This window comes from Cuculus canorus, chromosome 8 (genome assembly GCF_017976375.1).
Source record: "Cuculus canorus isolate bCucCan1 chromosome 8, bCucCan1.pri, whole genome shotgun sequence".
Taxonomy (NCBI): Eukaryota; Metazoa; Chordata; class Aves; order Cuculiformes; family Cuculidae; genus Cuculus; species Cuculus canorus.
The window spans coordinates 10,530,600-10,551,635 of NC_071408.1; the positions used below are offsets into that span (position 1 = coordinate 10,530,600).

At 37.4% G+C, this 21,036-nt stretch overlaps 1 protein-coding gene across 6 annotated transcripts in view; it reads right to left on the reverse strand.

The window, feature by feature from the left end:
* Positions 1-8,678: 8,678 nt before the first annotated feature.
* NEK7 (NIMA related kinase 7) overlaps positions 8,679-21,036 on the reverse strand; it is a 76,446-nt gene continuing 64,088 nt past the window's right edge. For all 6 annotated transcript variants that reach the window (XR_008450958.1, XM_054072872.1, XM_054072873.1 and 3 more), the window contains one exon: positions 8,679-16,391. Coding sequence is in view for 5 of the 6 variants with exons in the window: in XM_054072872.1 (XP_053928847.1) it covers positions 16,281-16,391 (111 nt within the window). In the remaining variant the exon portion in view is untranslated. The remainder of the gene's footprint in view (positions 16,392-21,036) is intronic.

The following is a 21,036-nucleotide window of genomic DNA, read 5'->3' on the forward strand; positions in this document are numbered from 1 at the left end:
CCAGCCCCCTCACCAGACAGCCTGGCAGCCAATGGCATGGGATGCTCTGCCCTCCAAGCAAAGCACAAGAGAGCCAAAGATACAAAGCTAGTTAGAGACTATCGTGTCTCCATTCCTTCTGCCCTAACAGTACTGCTACAGCTATACTGGAAACTGAACTTCAGGTTGAAAGAAGCCAGCAAAGTTTCATAATTCGATATTAAATGAGCTTTAAAGAAACTCCAACCTTGCCAAATACACAAGCAGCATAAAAAGTCACTCAGCCACTAACCTAACACACACCTGTCAGGTGTTGTAGAAACTGTTTGTAACCACGCTTCACCAAAAAAAACACAAACAAAAAAATCTCTTTAAAATTGCTTCTCTCTTACACATACGTATATTGCTGCATGATGACTGTCCCCAGTACAAGGAATTAACATCAGCTCCTTCTGGGAATGAATAATTTTGAAAAGAAAACTGTAATTAGGCAAGGATGCCTTAGTGACAACCCAGTAGCTGGAATGGCAGTGGGCACTGCACTTACCTCTCTCTAAATTAGCACTATTTCAAAGCATAAAGCAACTACAGCATAAGAAAAACGCAATCCAAACCTGCTGTGACCCAAAATGCAATATTGTTGCCTCAGTCTATGATCAGATAGCGCCTAACAAACACCAAACCTGCAATGAATACTAGGCTTTTGTGTAAGTACTGCTGTAATTAAAATAGGCTGAAGTACTTGCCAATACTATGGATTTATTAAGAACTCTCAATCCTGGAGAAAACCAGGAAGAAACGCAAAATTCATTTACCAAAAGGAAACAAATAGCTGATAATTTGTCACTGTGGTCAAACAAGATAATGCACTATAGGAAAAATAATGGAAAGCATAATTTTTGTCCTTTCAAATTAAGTTTGTTTTGAAATTTGTTATAAATTAACTACAGAAGCAGACACACCTGCAGATAGATCTTTAAAAGTATTAAAACTCCTGCATTAGACAAAGGAAGACCCAAAATAAAGGAGCAGGTTGCAGTCTGAGCAAACCAGAGACAATCTGAAAGACATTGATCCTGATCCAATTCAAACATCAAACTCAGTGTGTTTAATCCGAAAGTGAGGCAGTTAGGAGAAAAAGTTATACACCACGTTTTAGAGCAACCTTTGTAATGCTCACTGTCAAAACCATCCTTGGGAAGTTTATCTGCTTACAGCACAAAGGATTTTAAGGAAACTCTCCTTCCAAACTGGGCCACTCCTTTCTTTCAACATCATAACTCTATTTTCCTTAACCTGGGAGAGGTTAACAATCTCCCTTCACAACTAGGGAGGAATCCTCTGCTGCAGGTCTTTGTCTTTGGAGCATCCAGAAGAGAAGCAATGCAGCTAAGCAGCACATGGGATGGAGGAGTGCTGCTTTGGATCTGCAGTGAGCTTTCAGAGCGAGCCGAATTAGCTATGCTATTACTTCATAGGATTTACTAACCTTGCATTTGCCTCTTTGCTCATCCTTGTTGCATACATACACAGGAAGAGCACCATCACACATCTTCAGGGCAGGCAAAAAACCCAACACAGTTTGCTCTTCCAACTATCTCATTCTTTGTATGGATGTCTTATGATGGATTTAGTAAAGCTTTGGTAGATTCCAAATGTCAGCAAATACAGATAATCCGAAGGGCAAATTTGTTAATTATTTGTCACCATGATCAAAATTTGAGAAACGTGTTCATTGATAGCCCTCCCCTTAAATCCATGCAAAAGCATTTGTGCTTTGCCACAGTTTGACAAATTGAGGTATGCCTTTGCCTGAAACAAAGAGAATAATACTGTGTGGTCAAAAAAACCCCAAGCTATCACTATGAAATCACAGTGACCTGAGCAGCTCTTTATAGTAACATATATGCTTATATGCTTTGCATTTAGCACAGGCCATAACACTAAAGATCATTATTTATATCTTTACTACCTTTAATGGCTTCTTATTTGCACTACAGAAAGCAAGCAAGAATCTTCAGAGAAGTGAAAATTAGACACGGAAGTATTTGTTACAGGTAAAATGTTTCACATACTCGCTTACAATACTTTAAATATGGTGTAGATGAAATAGCATGAGAAACTGAACCACTCTGGGGACAAGATGGAAAGAGGCCCTTACAGGAAAAGATTTCTATCCTATGGAAAATGTCATTTTTTTGCACCTGCATATTTGAGAGACTGATGTATTCTCTTATTTCCTCTGCCTCACTTGTCTACAAGATGACAAGTGATGCCCAGCTACTTTGGCATATCATATTGCATTGTGTCATTCCACCACCTGCCAATGCCAGTGGCCCATCAAGCCTGAGAAATCAAAAGAAGCAATTTGTTAGAAACTGGGAAAAGAAAAAAAAAAACCAAAACTACATTTTAGCCAAAAACAGAAAGCCATTCTGTATTAGCAAATAGACCAAAAAATATTGAACTACAAAGTGAGTATGAGCAATGTAGGTATCCATCTCATAGGTAGATTTGAGGATTTCAAGGTATTTCAGTATTTGTGCATTGAGAACTGTGTGGAAGACAACATCCATCTCAGAACAAATACGATTCTGCAAAACACTGCCATTCTTCATACTTCTCTTTAAGGGCAGCATCTTTCTTGTGATGAAATAAAAGGTAAAGCAACTGGAAGTTTTTATTAAAACAGTGTTATGGAACATAATCAAACATGCAGTTATTTTTGCTGGCAACAACAGATGCAACTGCCCCTAAAAAATATTAAAAAAAAAAAAAATCACTGACTGGATTTTCACTTAATCTTCAAGTTTAGTGCTCAATCAAAAAGAAGTCTATTTGTTATGCAACCACAGGTAATTTCTTCATTTTTATACGGTCAGCATCTATCAAGAAAATTGGCTTTTTTTAAAAAAAAAAAAAAAAAAGGAAAAAAACACTATTTACTTTGCTTTGCAGTGAATATTAATGGACATAATATAGACAGAGAAAACAGCAAGTGTACCAGTACTAGCCAGATTACAGCAATCATTTCAAAAGCTGCTGTCCTTTGGGTAATTGTTTTGTGACTCATGATGCTGCATGACTGCTCTTAGGAAGAGTATTTGTTAAAGATCTCATACCACATTATACGGAGCACTACTTGAGATCTCCACTCAGATGAATGTTTTCCCTCAAAATCCTGCATACTGTGGCCTCTTAATTTTCTCAAAAGCTGTCATGTGCAAATGATGTTTTGTAATGCATTCTCTGTGATTTTCAGAAGTAACACAAAGCCTGCCCAGAATCTCCTAGTCCAACTTCTGCGTAACTGGGGCCGTAGTTGGCGATGTTACCAGATACTCAGAACGGAAAGGGATTTTAATGTCCTGCTAGGAAGAAGGGAAAGAAACCACAAAACCAACCTCATCCTCAAATCACAGCAGAAGTACATGAGAAAGCAAGCACAAAATTACTAGGAGAATAAGAGAAGTAGAAGGTTACCAAGCCAGATGCTGTGAAAAGGGCACAACTTTGAAAGGAAAGATTCTCAAAGCAGAGAAAATCACAGAATGGAGCAGAATTAAGAGGTAAAAAAGCAGAACTGAGAGCTAAGCATGGTGTGAAATGCAGAATCCCACAGAAAGTGGGAATGTTAAAAAAAGGCCAGAAACACTGTAGGAACTCGCTACACTTCAGAAAAAGAGCAGAAACCAGAGGTACAAATATACAAGAGGAGGGCAGAAGTTGTAAAGTTTGCATGCTGCTCCAAAGTTGCTGAACTCCTCTAGGACTCCTGCTCACTTACACAATTTGCTATGAATTATTCTGCCTGGGAACATCTGTCTGGCACACGATGGAAACCCACAGAGTGCAAGTTGCATGGAAAAATAAACTAGAAACAGAGACATAATTAGGGCCAACCTGTACACACAGCATCATTAAGGTAGAATGTGTGCCATGTCTCTCTATACTAAGCAGGAGATCAGGCTTTTTAATAGCAAAGATACCCAGTTTAAAAGCATCTATGATACCCACACCCATGAAATAAATGCTCAGTACATGTAAATAAATTCCTTTACGGTGTCCAAAGATGGGCACCCACAGAGGTCAGTAGAATAGATATTCCTATGCCATATGTCTTTAAGACCTTTAGCTACTTCAGAAATACAAAGCAGAGGCACTATCATGATAGAAGTAATTCTTGCTTCATTCTTCTTTCTTAAGTAGTAGGAAAAAAAAATTGATTAACATGCATAAGTATGGGCAGAAGTGTACAGGAAGTATACAAGTCCTAAGTAATAACTTACTGTGGTTTTTAATAGTGTTCTGGATGCAGAAAGCTCCAGTCATTGACTAACTCCTATAAAGATGACTCTGTGCTAGATGTGCTCACTCATTTTGGTAAGACTGGCAATACCCAGCATACAAATGAGTTGAGCACAGTGAAGCAGGACACAACATCAGTCATTCAGTAATAAATGCTAGCACATGTGCAAGTCAGCCTTATTTCGCTAAGCTGACACTACCTTGCTCTTAATGCACCAAATGGCCAGGTCAGAGTGCTTAGATGCTTCACGGGCAACCAAAGGGTCAGTTAGTACCACAATCTCCCCCAGCCCTGCTCATTCAAAGGTCAATATCCTCGTAGGCAAATGGCAACACTGACAGTACGGATGGACAAGTCTACTGTGCCTCAATATATCTGGACAGACTGTGTTCAGAAGTACCACCTTCATTCATTTACAATCTAAACAAAACACTACACAAATCAGACTGGTCGAAGATGCAACGCTAGCTCATGCAATCATCATCTGTTAGTTTGATACTTTTTTTTATAAATAGATCAACAAAAAGTAGCCCCAAAGCTACGACAACACATTTGTCACATGACAATTAGATAAACCAATTTCAAACGAGGCATGTATATGTTTCCTGTTTATGTAGTGTAGCAGAGCAAAAATGATTCCGATACACCTCCAGCAAGGCGTGTTCATTGTAGGGTACACGTAAATTATTTTAAGGGAATAATATATCTCCAAGGACATTTTCATGGATTAAATGTCAAGAATGAAACATTGTATTTCAACTTAGTTAGGACCTTAAAGAATGAATATAAAGACAATTATTGAGAGGTCTGAAGAACACAATTGATTTCTTTGCAATTTCAATTCTGAGGCTCTTTATGCAAACAAAAAGAATTCTATTTCAGGGTTTCATTACAGAAAATTAGGAAGTTATGTAAAGATGACCTTATTTTGACAGAAGTGCAGAATACGTGGTATAAAAGGAAGTTGTGTTTTAGGTTGGCATGTTAAGCATAGAATTTTATGCTCAATTACTCTGAAATAAATTACAACTATGATCTACAGTTCCTTTTGCAGTAGCTTGATGGCCCTACACAAAGACCAAATTTAAAAATCAGGAGGAAACAAAAAGGCCAAACTCCAACAGGAGCACCATAAAGCAGGCAGAATTTATACATTTGGAAGGTACTTTGCTGCAGGCAAATCACTGCCAGAGTTCCAAACCAACCTGTGAGGCAACTTACTACAAAAGTTTATTTAATGAGATGACAGACTGTACTCAATAGAGGACATATTTTCCAATAGATGCACCAGTTAGTTACAATAGGATTCCGATCGTGATTATGGCATTTGGGTACTGCTCTAATAACAAAATCATACTAGGTCGAATTTAAATTTCATACAGAAAAGATATATAAATTGTTAATCACAAAATATATGCAAAGCTCTCATAGCACACCATATTAGAATACCTTAGTTGTCTTTATAAAAGCTTGTGGCTGTTTTGAGAACTACTAATGCCATTTAAAGAACACACTTGAGACTGAAAACAACAATAAATAAAAGAATACGCTATTTGTGAGTCATATGCCTAATTTTGCAGATATTACCTGAATGTCATACACTTCTACCCATTTCAAGACCATTGTCATCAACTTATACACTCTCAAGAGAATAGAAAATAAAGCAATTTTCAAATAAAATATAGTTTTATAAACAGATAGCTTAGCATCATAAACATTTCATTACTAAGTAGGCAGAACATTGTTATTTTTTAAGTGTTATCTCTCAGAACAATCATCACCCTTTTGTACCTGTAACAGCTTTAAAAAATGACAGCTTCCCAAATACTGCATTGGTGGAGTTTCATAAGGTCTTCCTGGGATTTGTGACATTGTGAGGGATGGCCAAGTGTTCCAGGAATAGAATGCCAACAACAGATAAGGGTCAATGGCATGATCCTTTGCCCTTCTAGCTGGAGACGACAATTCACATCGAATTGCCCACTGCTTTGAAAAACTCCAGGCAAGTGGGTCATTTCTTCCAATTGGTTATCCCCAGAGAGAAGTAAGAGATGAGGGAGGAAATACTGTGGCCTAGAGGCCCTGTGCTGGCTGTTGGATCAATGGCCAGTGTCAGCAGGCTTCTATTTAATGATGCTCAAACCAGCACCAGCCTTGCTAACGGCCATACTTACCACTGATACCCTCACACAGGAAAGAGGGTTCTGGAAAGACCAAATAATTGCCTCATTTTGCAGTATGCAGAAGCTTTTTTTAAAAGGTGTACAGCTTGCATTTTATTTTGATTGGATCAGTCCTTAGATATAACAAAGAAAACACTTCCACATTCAAAACAGTGCAACGTGACAGTCAAGGGCAGCTACTAGCAAGTACATCAGGGTGAGCACAGATCAGATTACAAACATTACCGATAAAGAAGTATGCGGTGTTCTGTATGCCTTGCTAATATATATTAAAATATATATAAAATTATTGTTCCACATATATGGGATTTTTTTATTACACTTTTAAAGGTAAGATGTCTTTGGCAAACAAACCAAAAACTACCAAAAAACAGCCACCAACAACAAAAACACACCACAGGAAAATACAAAAACAGGACAGGACAACCCTTGTCCTGCTTCTGCTGTTATACAAGGACAGAGTCATCGAAGTAATCTTCATATCCATGCAAGTTCCGGTGTGGAACAACTAAATTACAGAAACAAGATTCTGTAAATATTTCTTTAAATTACTGACTTACTTTTATTATTGGATATGCCATGCAAACTATCTACAGAGACTCTCCCACCTGAAGCAGGATTTTTCAGTCAAAAAATTATTTAGCCCCCAAATGCACAGTACGGTTCTCTCGGCTAATGGAAAAAGGTCAAACAGCCTTTCCTTTGGATTCAGCCTAGTACATAGTCCAGCCGGAGACACCCATATTTCCAAAGCCTGTAACGGAGACGACAGCATTAAAAACACTCTCCATAATAATAATAATAACAACACTTTAAGACCCCTTTCTTCCCTGCAAATTCATTAAACCTTTTTCAGATGGTCCTCAGAAAGCTGCCTGTGACTGCATAGCAGAGCTTCTGCCTTGGAGAAATTCCCTTGCAGCTACAAGTGGAACCGTTACAGCAGCTCAGACTGGACTCAAGCACGAGTTCTCCTTTTGGGGGATGAAATTGGTGCGACTGCATTGGCTCTTCCTGTGCTTCTGAAAACAAACTTTCAAATTCCCCCTAACCAGTGAGGAAAAGTATAGCAGGAAGAATTTTAGTCCTAACAGATCACAGTATGGAGAAATCATACTCAATTAATTACTTGTTTAGAATAAGAAAAAAAAATCATTATTGCTAAGAAGGCATATTGAATCATGCAAAATGAAATTACCTTGTAAGAGTAAAAGCTCCAAATCATTTGCAACTCTTTTTTTCTTTAAACTTTTGAATTATATTAAGTCATTAAAATTAATGAAAATCAGAAGTTCTGCCACAGTGGACTTGATGTACATCTGATGTGGGTTTATACAGCATCTTTAACTTTCCTTTCTGCTGGCACCACAGGGTCTGACCTAGATGGCTGGTGCTGGGAAGCACGAGAACGGAGCAGCATGTGCAGCTCCACCTCGTGCCAGTACCTGCTTGGAAGTGAATCCTGCACAAGGCACACTCTGTCACCACGTTCCCTCTGCTGCCTATGCTGCACTAATGTGGAATGAGGCAGACAAAGGACTCAGCTGCCAGACAGCCTGGACAGCTATGACACCAAGGGAAACACACACCTTGTAAAAGCTCCAGTACAAAACTGATGCACAGCCACCATCACCTTGCCAGATCAGTAACTGCTAAATGCTTTTTTTTCCCCAAGATCAAGAAATTTTTCTTGGTTTAAGGGAATTGTCTGATAAGACTGATTTTTTGTCAAATTTGGAACTGAATCTATTCATCATATTCTTTATTTGCTTCCAAGAAGTTTGTGGTCAGAAGTTTCAAATTTTGAGTTCTGATTTAACCCACAGGAAAATGTACCAAAACCTTCTACTACTCTGACAACTGTGTCCTCGTTCCCCCCCACCAGTCATTTTCCTCCTCAAATCTCAGTTTTGATAAATCTCACTAGGCAAGTTTCCACCAGCACGTGAGACTTTAAAAGTACAGTTCGCATAACAACCAGTTACTCTGACCCACGTTAGCTTCCTTCACATTCCATCCCCAGTGGAAAGTTACGTTCCTGAAGGTAGGCTCCGGAAGACAGAAACGCAAAGATACGTTCAGGATCCTGACTTCTCTGCTCACCAAGGTGGGCAGAACTGTACTCTAGAGGAGATAGCTAGCAGATTTAAATGGTAACAAAGACCACCCAGGCCATAAAGATCACAGAACTTCTAAATCAAGTTTTACTGCCAAAAATTTTATTTTACACTCAAGTAGTAAATGAATAAAGTGTACACGTCATACAGGATGCAGAAGTACAGAAATATATTCATTTGTTTGTAACAACAGTTTCAGAAAAATAAAACATCGTATGTTCTCTGCTTGTTTCAATATCTGACTTACCTTTTTTTGCAATACAAAGAACATTTCAGGAGTGGCAGGAGAACAAACAACAGTGATAATTTGTAACTGAGGAGTTTTTGACTGAACATAAGGAAAACAAGGTTTGCAGTGAAGCCCGCTAAACACTGGAACAGGCTGCCCAGAGAAGCTGCAGAACCTCTCTCTCTAGAGGTTTTCAAGATCCAGCTGGCTGAAGCCCTGAGCCCTGGTCTGAATCCAGCATTGATTCTGTCCTCAGAAGAAGACTGGACTAGAGACCTCTCTCAAGGTTCGTTCCAACTTGAATGATTCCACAATTTGGTTCAAGCAGAATCAACAGCCAAATTAAAACAAATCAATGAAGGCTTCCCTTCTTCCCCTCTCCCAACAAAATCTTACCCGAAAATGCAATATTCATCTTTAACAATCAACTGTCCAGCATCACTGAAATCAAAGCAAATGAAGTGTACAGAAGAGTACCAACACCACATTAAAAGGCAAACTAAAAGCCTTTGCATGATTTAAAATTCTCTTTGTAACAGCAAACACACATTTTTAATGCCAAATGTGGAAAGAGCAATAAATGAATGTATAACAATACCAAAGATCTTCCTAGACGTTTTTAAAAGGGAGATTTCCTATTCACACTGAGAAAGGACACCACAGGAAGACAAGCAAGGTAACAAACACTTTAGTTTCCAAGCTTCTATTAGCCCTCAATACACTGGCAGTGCCATGCTCCCAGCAAGTGCACCAGAGAAGCCAGATAATGAAGAGCTAGGGGGTGGAGAGGAAGCAGGGAACCCCAAACATCTCTACTCTATCTTGGGGACTGTTTCTGTCCAGTTCAAGACCTCTTTCTGTGGCTAGGATTTAAATGCAAAGCAAGCAGAACTATTAGGAAAGACTCAATGCAACTAATTTCTTAACTTATTTCCATACGAACAGAAAATTTCAATTAGACAAAAGGTATAAGGCCTCTACTAATCATTAAGGCAATTGTACAACAACAAACTAACTAATGGTATGACAAGATACAAATTGGCAACAAAAAATAAATATAAATCCTGAAAAATACTATAAAAGTCTTTGTTTTGTGCTAACAAGCAGCTGATCCTCTAAGGGAAAAGAATTATTCTGGTGCAAATAAACAGTGATTAAATGTGCATATACTCACACACAAACTGAATCTGACATTCACCTCTACATCTTACAGTCCCAAACTTCTTTGTTTATGGAGAATTTTGCTTCTCAACCTCAATATATATGTAAAGATAATTAAGAGCAGTCCAAAAAGTCAGACAACTTGACCAACAGAGAATCTCTGCAAACATACGTCTTCCAAATCTGAAAGACTGCTAGAATTGGGAAGTCAAATAGTGCACCTACACAAAAACACATGCAGTCCACCACGCAGGCAGATCTGATTTGGCTTTACATTAGGGGAGCACGGATAGAGAAGTAGTACAGCAGAGCACAGTTCTAGACCTATAGGACAAAAAACTGGCTGCTGATAAGAATTTGCAGTATAGCTGCAAGTGTACTAGCTACCTTGTTTGCAGGTGGCTCAACTGTATCTACACTACTCGCTCAACTGTATCTACACTACTCCACAGTGTAATATAGCGTATCTTCAGATAAACAACATACAGAGGGCAATAAAGAAAAGACGCCAGTTTAAGGGGTGGGACAGTAACAAAGTGCACAACACTCTGGTTCCAGCCAGTGAAGCTCTTAAGTACATTCTTATTTCAAGCAATGGTAAAAGCACTGAAATCAAGTTGCTATAACAAGAAAACAACTGCTAGCTGTGAGTGCAGAAACAAGGTAAGACAAAGTTATATACAGTAAATACAAAGAAATGAAGAGCAAAAACTTCTGAAGCAGTAGAAAACTAAATCAAGGACCCATATTCAAGGACTTCTGGAAGTACTTGGAAGAATAGAATCTACTCCAGCACTATAGTCCTGAAATAAGACCAAATCTGTGGGACTCAAGTGTCTTAAAAACAAAAAAAAAAAAGTAGTAATTTGGTGGAGTTTCTTTTTCAGCACATGAAACAGCTAAAGCCCAAAGACAGTAGTTTAGTCTTGTCAATTTTGATACTTTGAAGGGAGAAAAGAAGTCAAAATGACACAGAGGTTAAAACAGTGAAGATAAAAGATAAGAAAGAACACAGATAGTGAAGAGGGCTGGAATTTGATACTAACAACGTTGAGACATTTGATACCCAAACATGGAAGAAGTGTCAGAGACAGAAAGGTTGCAGCCCTGGAAAGCAGGCAAGTAAAATGTCAGGGATGTTAGAAAATGGTCTAGAGCAGTTAGGAATAAAAATAGGATCTTTGAATCTGAACAGGTCTGAGACCGTGGCTGGATAACTCAGGGAATCATCTGGAGATAGAACTCTGCGAGTACCACACGGAGGGAGGAAGCACTGGGGGGGGGGGGGTTGCACATTCAATTAAAAGTGAAAAACTAAAAATTTGAAAACAAACTGGAGTGAGGATACTCAAGTACACGAAATTAGGGGATGACAAACAGGAAATAAGGAGCAAAGTTTTAAAAAAGAGAACCAGTTAGGATCATGGGTGCCAACCCCTTCAAGACAGAGGAAAGAGAAACTTGGTTGCTAATGAAGGAAATGAGAGGAGGATTTAAAGAGGAAGAAGTCATTCAATGAAAGGAGAGAAACATAAAAGAAACAGAATAAAAGGGGCAAACTCCTGTCTGTTAAGAGGCAGAAATGTCCAGTTTAGAAACAGTTTCTGAGAAGTAGAACATTTTGAAAAGGATCTCATCATGCAAAAATCAGAATTGGTTCTGAAGACACATTTTGTAACAAGAATGAACAGAATTAAAAATGAACGGCACATCTGCAAGCAAGTGCAACAGGAAAAGAAGGTGGGATAAAAGTTGTTAAAAAGTCCATTTGGAAGGAGAATGAAAAGAGATAAGGCAGAGCTGGGTCCAAAGCTGTGTTGTGCTGACATAGTGTTCATAGATATTTGGAAAGGCAGGAACGGAAATTAAGAAAACACAAAAGAAATGTCTAGAGAGAGGAATGGAGGCAGGGTAGTGGAGAAGCAACCAAAGAAACCATTTATAAGAGAAATAGACAGAGATGAAAATAAAGACCAGTGAGTCAAAGGAAGTGAGGCCAATGAAGGAAGGAGTCAGAAAGGTTAATAGATGGGAGATCCCAAAAGGAGTGAGTGACAGGGTAGAGGAGAGAGAAAGACAGATGAGCTGAAAGAGAGCAAGGTAGTGATCAGAGAAAGGGAATTTAGAAATGAGAGATAATAAAGTGAACAGTATTTAGTAAAGACAAGGTCACAGGAATGATTGAGGCAGTGAGAAAATCAGTCTAAAACTAGAAATCAAACGCATCAGGCTGGAAAATAGAATGAAGAACAACAGAGTTAAGTACTTATCAGTAAAAAAAAAAAAATGTAGGGCTTGACCATGGTAGGGGATAAAATTTGATAAGACAGAAATGGGTTGAGTTTAGCAAAATCACAAGCAAACTAATGGCCACTAGGAAAACTAGACACAGAGTGCTTCAAGTAACGAAGAGGGTAGAGCAGACGACAGGGTAGATGGAGCAGAAGCAGTGGAAAACAGAAATCATAGGATTTCAGAAGTGAATTGAAAGGGAAACCATTTTTTAAAAGCATCAACTGAAGAACAAAGTGTTCAGGAAGGGAACAGAAGTTTGATAAGGAACTTTAAAAAATCTGTTTTTCAGTCACGTTCAGAAACATAAGTAACACCTTACCAGGCATACACAGCACCCTGCACTTCCCTCCTTGGGATGTCTTGCCAGGAAGGTTTAGTTGTTCACTCAGACCAAACTAGGGATCAGAAATCCAGAAGACTAGCACTGCCACTGGCTAGATGACGGGGGGAGGGGCTATGTCAGAGCTGAAAAAACTTTCGACTGTTAAAGTGTTAAAAATGATGAAAGCAGTGAATGCTGCTAACCAGAATCTTTACTTCCAAGATTAAATTAACTCTCCACAAAGCAACATTTGAAGGCCTTCGGATCAACCTCCTGTTCCTAGAAGCTCAAATACCTGATGCAGTATTCACTACCAGCATTCAAATTCATCATTTAAGATTCTCATCTTGCGATGTAACAGCAAAGACAGAGATTAAGTGGACAGATTGTTGAAAACAAACGTACTGCGATTTTGGGTCCCATTCAGAGATATCCGAAAACCACTGGCATAAGTAGTCCTCCTCCATTTCTAAGCCTCTGTCAAGAATTATACTCTATGGCTTTCTTAATCGTGAGCGTGAACAAACACCAGCCTTCTCTGATACTTCTAATACTGTATTTCATCTTCCAGTACATTGGCATGTTTTTAAAGTTTCCGCTCATTACAAAAAGACAACATACTCCTACTGCCTGCTCGTACAGTTGGTAACTGGATCATTAGAGTGCAACAGAAGGGGGGAGGAAAGCACATTATTCCCTGTTACCAAACCAGTAACAAACAAAAAGCGTAAGAAGTGAGCGTGCCATTTCCAGATATGCTAATGATTACTTTTTATTCCTGCGTATAAACGAAGTTCACTCAAAATTACATACAAACCAGCCTGTGTATAAACAGGAGCTCACAGCACTGGGACCATAATGCCAGTTCATCGTTGTTTTTACGCTTTTCAGATATCTTCATATGGTTTGAAAATAATTTGTGTTTACATTTTAGATTAAAAATTAAATTAAAAATTAAATTATAATTTAGATTAAATTTAGGTTTATTTTGACTATATCCAATGTAGTATTTTTAGATTTTTTTGACAAATAATACAAAAAGATTTTTTAATGTACTTTCTTTTGTTACAGTCCAAGAAAAACTCACCTATAATCAACTACTGGAAGCAGTAATTGTTGACAAGATAGGTAATATCTACTGTAACATATATATAGTACATATGTAACAAAAAAAAGTCTGAAAAATATCAATAGAAACACTATCAATTTTTACATTCTATTTAGTATCTGTATGGTTTATTTCGATTAGACTACTGCATAGCAGGGGAGCTTTCAAGGCAGGACAAAGACTTTACACAATGTAATTCAAAGCACAAATTTCACTCATGAAGCAAGTTAATACTGTAGCATTACTGAGATTAAAGGAGGAGCTAGTCAGACATTTTGGTTAGAAACGTAACATGATCACTTTAAAGAAAATAAACATGTAATACTATAGCTTAAAATAAATATTAAAACCAATAACAGTTTAAATGCTTAAGTACCCACATTTGCTGACTCTTAACGCATGATTTGTTTAGCCAATGTGTCCTTCTAGACAGAAAGTGTTGGGGGGGGAAATATCTATTATTGGTTTCTTCCAGGAAAAGGTCAATACTTGATGCATAATATTACATGCAAATAGCCTGACTGCATTGGGGTTTTCAGTGATTTTTTTAATGTTCTAGTACATTTCAGGAAAAAAAATAATGGTTTGAGTACTTGTGCATATTAAGAGCTAATCCTGGCAGTAAAGCAAGTATTGTGCTGCCTTTTCCAATACAAACCATTACATTCTATGACATGTGAACTATTGTTACAGAACATAACCATCATTTTTAAAATTCAACAATCAGATAATACATGAAAAATCTAGAGGCTGCTATTCACAAACCAAGGTTCCTCTAACACTTCCTCCCTACAAATTTTTCCACTGAAGTCCTACAGAAGCTAGAAGGAAAACTAAGGATTTGTCCTACAAAACCTGGAATTAAGATAAGCTCTGATCTGCCCCATACTATTGAAAAATTCTTGTGTTTTGCCAAACAATTTCCATAGTATCTGTAGTTTTAAAAAATACAAAACCAGAAAAACTCCTAGTATAAGCTTGAAGATTTCATGCAACAAACCATACAGCTGGATTTTTATTCTTCAGTATTATATGAATCAAAAATTAAAGCTGCACATAGAAACAAAAAAAAAAAATTCTGCGCAGTTGCAGAGAACAGACTGCCTCTAGAACTTATATGTGAATGTGTACGTACATACCATTGCTTTTATTTAACCTAACTTCTTTTACCCACATGAGGAAAAAAAAGATTAACTGACTGTAATAGTGTCCGTATACCAATACCACCAGTATAATTATGTTTTGACAGTTCTGCATACAAAGTGCAGTCTTGAAACAAGACATTTCAGTTCATTCTCCATTTTTACCACATTTAAAAACAAGACATCTTCCTTCCTTCACAATAAAAATATTATTTAAGCATACCCAAAAAGGTATTAAGGTCTAACAAGAATATTCTGAATTTTCTTTTAACTAATAAAGGTATTTGTAAAAACATTTTGCAAATATATATATTTCCCAAATGAAGGCGTGGCAACTCTCTTTTAAACATAAAAGCTAATATTTACTTTTGCTAAATATAAAACTAATTCTCAGGATATAAGTATACAAAACCAAATATTCAGGAAGAATACATTTTGTATTATACTGTACTACTGCACATTTAAAGAAGGGTTTCTGGATTTAAAAAAAATTTAAAATTTAAGCATACTGTGATTCAAATAATTTTAAACACAAAAATCTACAGTGATGTAAACAACTGGGAAGCTGTGACTTAAAGATCACTTTTTTTAATCAGTCTCATAAACACTAGCCTCAAAAGACTCCCATTTGCTACAAGAAGAATCTGCATGGTTTTAAGGCTTAACTATGCAGAGTCCTATTGCCCCAGGGCAGTGCTGCACAAGTCTATTGGAAACGATCAGACTGCAGAATCAACACCTCAAATTTTCCCAGAAAACCTCCAACAAATGTTTAATTTGTATTATGACAGAACAGCAAAAGAAAAAGGGATGTTACAAAAATTTCAGCATGATAATTTTTCCTGAAACTATTTTCCCATCACATTTGGCAAGCAGAGTACTAATCCAATCACCTGTCTACTCTTACGGTAAGAACTGCAAACTACAATTAAAAAGAAAATACAATAACCTTCTATAATAATTATGTCCCTCTCAGAACAAAGATTAAAATAAAGTTAACTGTGATGATTCATACTTTCCATAAATTAGTACAAAGGTGAGAGATTCAGACATTTTGCTTCTGGATAACAAGCCTAATATCTGTATCGTGTGCAAAAGTGCAACTGTGTTTTAGAACTGAGGCCCAACTGAATATAAATTTGTTATTAAAGAAAATATACTTGAACCCACTTAGCATGGAAAACAGTGGTTCCTGGTATCTTTCAATGTTATGCTTTACATATTTAAACCTGTTGTAGAACTGCAAGTTAGTAAAAATACAAAAAACAGAAATCAACATAATACAACAAAGCTTGTATATAAATCGGTTTACAATTCAAAGCACAACAGTAAGCTTCAAATAATTACATTTCAGTAACATATAAACAAAGAGGTGGGCTGATTTACTTAAAACACTTGGTTATCTCCGCTTTATTCTTCAGGATCTGATGTCTGTTTAGCTGCTCGCAGTGTGTGCATGCATACGTTTCGCTACATCATAGACATAGGTTATGTCTGGTCGCTTCTCTGGATCCGGGTTGATGCACATATTAACTAACTGTCGCAGCTAGGAAAGGAAAATAACATGTAAAAAAGCCAACAATCCTGTCAATTAGTATTTGAGCATTATCAAATTCAAATTAATAAGAGTGGCAAACATTAGCCAAACATAGCAATTCTGCATAAACACACACGCTTACCCACCCTCTCTTGATGCACACTGCACATAGTTCTATGCAAACGTTTATGCAACATACTCCCAGGATTTTTTCAGTTTGTGCTGTTTTACAGAAAAACTAAGGAGCAGATTTAAGTTCTAATCCTTTTAACATAAAACTTTAGACATGCATTTAGTCCCAATACACATAACTTAAATGAAAATTTCTGTGCTTTTTGCACCCAGAAGGTAAACGGGGACTGCTTGCTCATTCTCTCCCGATACAAGAGTTAGCTGGCAATGAACGGCATTGCTGCATGACAGGTTCCAACAAACAAAAGGCAAAGACACTCTTTGTATTGCATAGTTAACCTGAAGAACCTTCTCCCGCTAGAAGCTACCGATACACGCAGAGGCAGAAAGCAACTGAGCAAAATAAACCCATTGAGGGCTATTTAATATAAAAGCTCTACTCTGACTAAGTCAAAGTAAAGTCCTCTGACTAAGGAAAACTTCCAACTCAAACCTGGAAGCTGGGAAAGTATTTTGGGGAAGTATCACGTTATGCTGGCCCTGTTACTCCACTTGCCTAATGTTGGAAACGGGATACTGGAATAAATAACCTTTAGTTCATGGCCCAGTACAGATTCTTGGGATTAGATTACTGATTTTTTTTTCTTTATAGAAAGCAGCACATAATCAACAAATATGTTCATGGAAGCCTCTATCTGGGAATAAACAAATGAATATGACTACAAAACTCCATGTTTCCACAAACATTTATCAGACCTTCTACAGTGCACATACTCAGCAGAAGCAACCCCGAAGAGTTTCTGCACCACTCAGACAGTTCTCATCACCTCCACAAATTAGCAAACAATTGCAAGTTTATCTTCCTCACTTGATATGCCTCAGCTGACACTAGAACTTAACGTAGTCTGGACAACCTTCTGATAGGTCACTTATTTTAAACTGTGTGCATCTCCTAAGCATTTGGTAAAGTAGACATGACAACTTATCAAAATGTTTACAATCCTTTGCAAGAGCACCTTAAACAACCTTGAAGCTTTTCCTTCTTTTGAGTAGATTTGCCAAATCCTCCTGGATCTCTTATGGCATGGGTGGGGGGGAAAAAACACCCACAAAACCAAAAAAGCCCAACACCTTGCAATCTGCCCTTCCATGGCAATAAGTCAAAGTTGGTTGAGTCTCCCTCCCAGTACCACTAGGTGTGACTATTGAAAAATACTGTGATCACTGCATCTAGCAGAGCGACCTCATCACCATGATTATTCAAAAGTAACATAGATAGCATATTCAAATCTGCCATCTGAGAGTTTCCTTCCTGCTTTTAATAGGAAGACCAAGAAGGATTTAAAATTATAATTACACTCCTTTCACTTTTCAGAAGATTAATTTAAATGCACAAGAATAGGAATACCAAAAGTTAAGCAGGAAACATTGTATATTACTATTCAAAGCCTTGCCCATTATCCCTTGCAGAAACATTGTAAATTGTATACAATGCACAGGTTTTTCATATTTAGCAGTACAAAACCAATGTCGCTAGACATCTCCTTTCTTTAGCAAGGAGAGAGTTTAATATTGAAATATGAGATCAGTAATTCTGAAGATAGTGGTCAGATTGCTGGATTGAAAAGAAACCTATTAAATCAAAATGATCTGTAATAGACTTGCTATTCGAATCTTAAATATGCTAAGTATATTTTGACTAAAGGAATTATAAAAGCCATTGTATTGCTTCTGGCAGCCAATAAATAAAACACAATATCACTGTCAGGAAAAACTCTAAGCCTGTAGTAACTCCCAATCATATGGAGAACAGAATGCTGAAAATCATTATCTACTGTAAGTAATAATAATTGCCAATGTGTAATACAAATAAGCAAAGCAAAACAATCTCCTGTAGAAGAATAAGGTGGGACACAGTGTAAGGAACAGGCACAATTTATTAGCACAGATAAGCACCTTGCTATGCAACACCTCAGGCAGCCTGCATGGAAAACAGGGAAGAATGAAGAAGATTGAAAAAACCCAGGCCTAAAATTACTCTCGAACAAGTAAACATTTTGCAAAGAGAATACAAGTGTAATTTACCTGAAGAGTATGACATAGCATCTTGTGTGTATACATTTATCTTCCTCTATGAAGACCTCCACCTATTCAACAGAACTGCATAAAGTACATAAAGTCTTCCTAAAAGAACTTGAAGGACTGAAACCTACAAAGCTATCATCAGAGGAGAAACAGGTATTCTTTCTCCTGGTTTTACCAGCTATACATTGATAACTTGACTGTGGGTATAACAACAGAAGGAGACCTTCAAAAAAATTTACCTGTGAAAAGCATGTGAAGCCTCGATTACCTGCAGTAGGCTACTCCATGTCTTTTCATCCTGGCCTGGGGGATTTGTTTCTAAACTGAACTTTATCATGTTAAAATCAATTTCAGACTCAACTGTTAAGTCATTAAACAGAAGACCTTCCTTCTGAGTTACATCGCTACTTGTTACAGCATATTAAATTCGAAGCTCAGTAAAATGACCAAGAAGATTCCTTGCTAAGAAAGCCACTGTAGCAAAGCATAGTCATTACTCAAAGGTCTAAACACATGGAATGCTTTAGGTCCTATTAATCCCTGTACGTACACTTGGCAAATCCATTCACCCACATGATGTCTTGACTGGTGGCTTTTGCAGCTTATTTTTCACTCTAATCAATATGCATATGTAGCTACTATTGTTAGATGCAAGAAAGGATCTACAAGAATATGTTCACAGTAATGGGACGGTCACTTCATCAGTGTACTCAGAAATTCTCTTCCCAACATAGTGCAAGAGCTGAGCTCAATTAGTGATCAACCTTCACTTACTGTAATAAAATAAACCACTGAGTCACAGATCTCTTTTGGCTATGAGTTTTAGCATTTAAATACTGGTCACTGCTATTACTACAAAAATCTCCTCCCCGCCTCCCAAACCCAGAATCTCAGTCGTAAGGCAGGAATGCTGACCTGACAATTTGGGACACTGCACAAGGAAGGTACAGATCCCGAAAAAGGCTCAAAAGAGTTCAAGGATTTTGAAATTGTTATTGAACAACAAAGCTTTGGGAGAAGACAGAATAATTTTGCTCTGTATTATGAAAACAGTTATATGGGAAGACAGCCTTTCAAGACCTAAACTGGAACCATGCTGGATGTTAGTACTTGGTTATACCACTATTCCTTTACCTCCTACAGGAATATTCATTTCAATAAACCTGAAATCCATATTTCAGCCCCTCAGGTATAATAAAATTTCCAATGTAGCAGAAGAGTTCAACAGTATCATGGGAAGATTCATGGAATTCTAAAGTCAGACATTCATTAGAGATAGAGTAATTTTTTATTATCTGGCACAGACTGGCCAACAGGCAGAACAGACTTGTGACTGAGATGGAGGGACCTCCTGTTGCATCCCCAAGCTGCAAACTTCCTCAGCTGCTTATTGTTCTTAACCTCCTCTGTGCACTTAGCACAATGACTGTCTTTAGCCTGGAGCTTAGCCAGACATCGGAGCAGTGGGACACACTTTCTTTAACTTTAGCAGATTTTTCAGCTATGAAACAAATAACTATCACTCAAGTCAGGAGGAAGGGTAGAAAGACAGAACTACGACAGGCAAGTACTTGGCAATGTTAGCCAGCTGAAAAAGAAAAAATTTCTTATAGGAAATTTTGGATGGGAAAAAAACCCCCAAACTCTTCTTACACTGAAGAAGAGACCAGATTGAAGTACTCTTCTAGTGCTGTTCTCAAGCCCTTCTGCTGGGAACTAACACTGCCACTCTAGCCCTGCTGGCTCAGCCTCCACATCTGGGCAGGAAGCTGGATGTCAACTTTAGAAGAAATGCATCTTAATGAAAGGAAAGATTGAAAAACTTCATCTATCATGAAAACAACACAATACCAATACTGCCTAACAGGATTTTAAGAGTATTGACTAGGGGTGGTGAGGAAGCCCCATTTGAATACCCTAAAGCAGAATCACTTCCATTAAACACTAAGTACGCAACCCTTAATATCAGACATCCTTTAGGAATATTCAAAAATTGAGACGTTCAAAGTTGTTCAGTATTTGAAAACTTAGCTGATGACTCTGTTGCTGAAGGAAGTTTGTGAAATATTAGACTTTTAGAATTACTAATCAAAGGGGTTTTTTTTTAAAAAAAAAAAAAATCTATCTGCCCATCTACCTTAAGGTGCATCTTTCTGTCACACTATTCTGTGATGACGCAGATGTGATGCATTATTAAAATGTTAGTTTATAGAGTTCAAAATTTAGAGAACTGCCACATCTTAAAACTCATTAAAATTTAAAATTTACTTACAAAAAGTTTCTTTAAAAACCTCTTGTGTTGTATTTTGTAAAGAAAGTATTTACACTCCTATATAGGAGGATGTAGAGATCAACACAACAGTGATTTTTTTCTTACAGAAAATTATTTTTTATAAAATACAAAGTGGTTTTTACTATTCAGTGATCCTTGATCTTT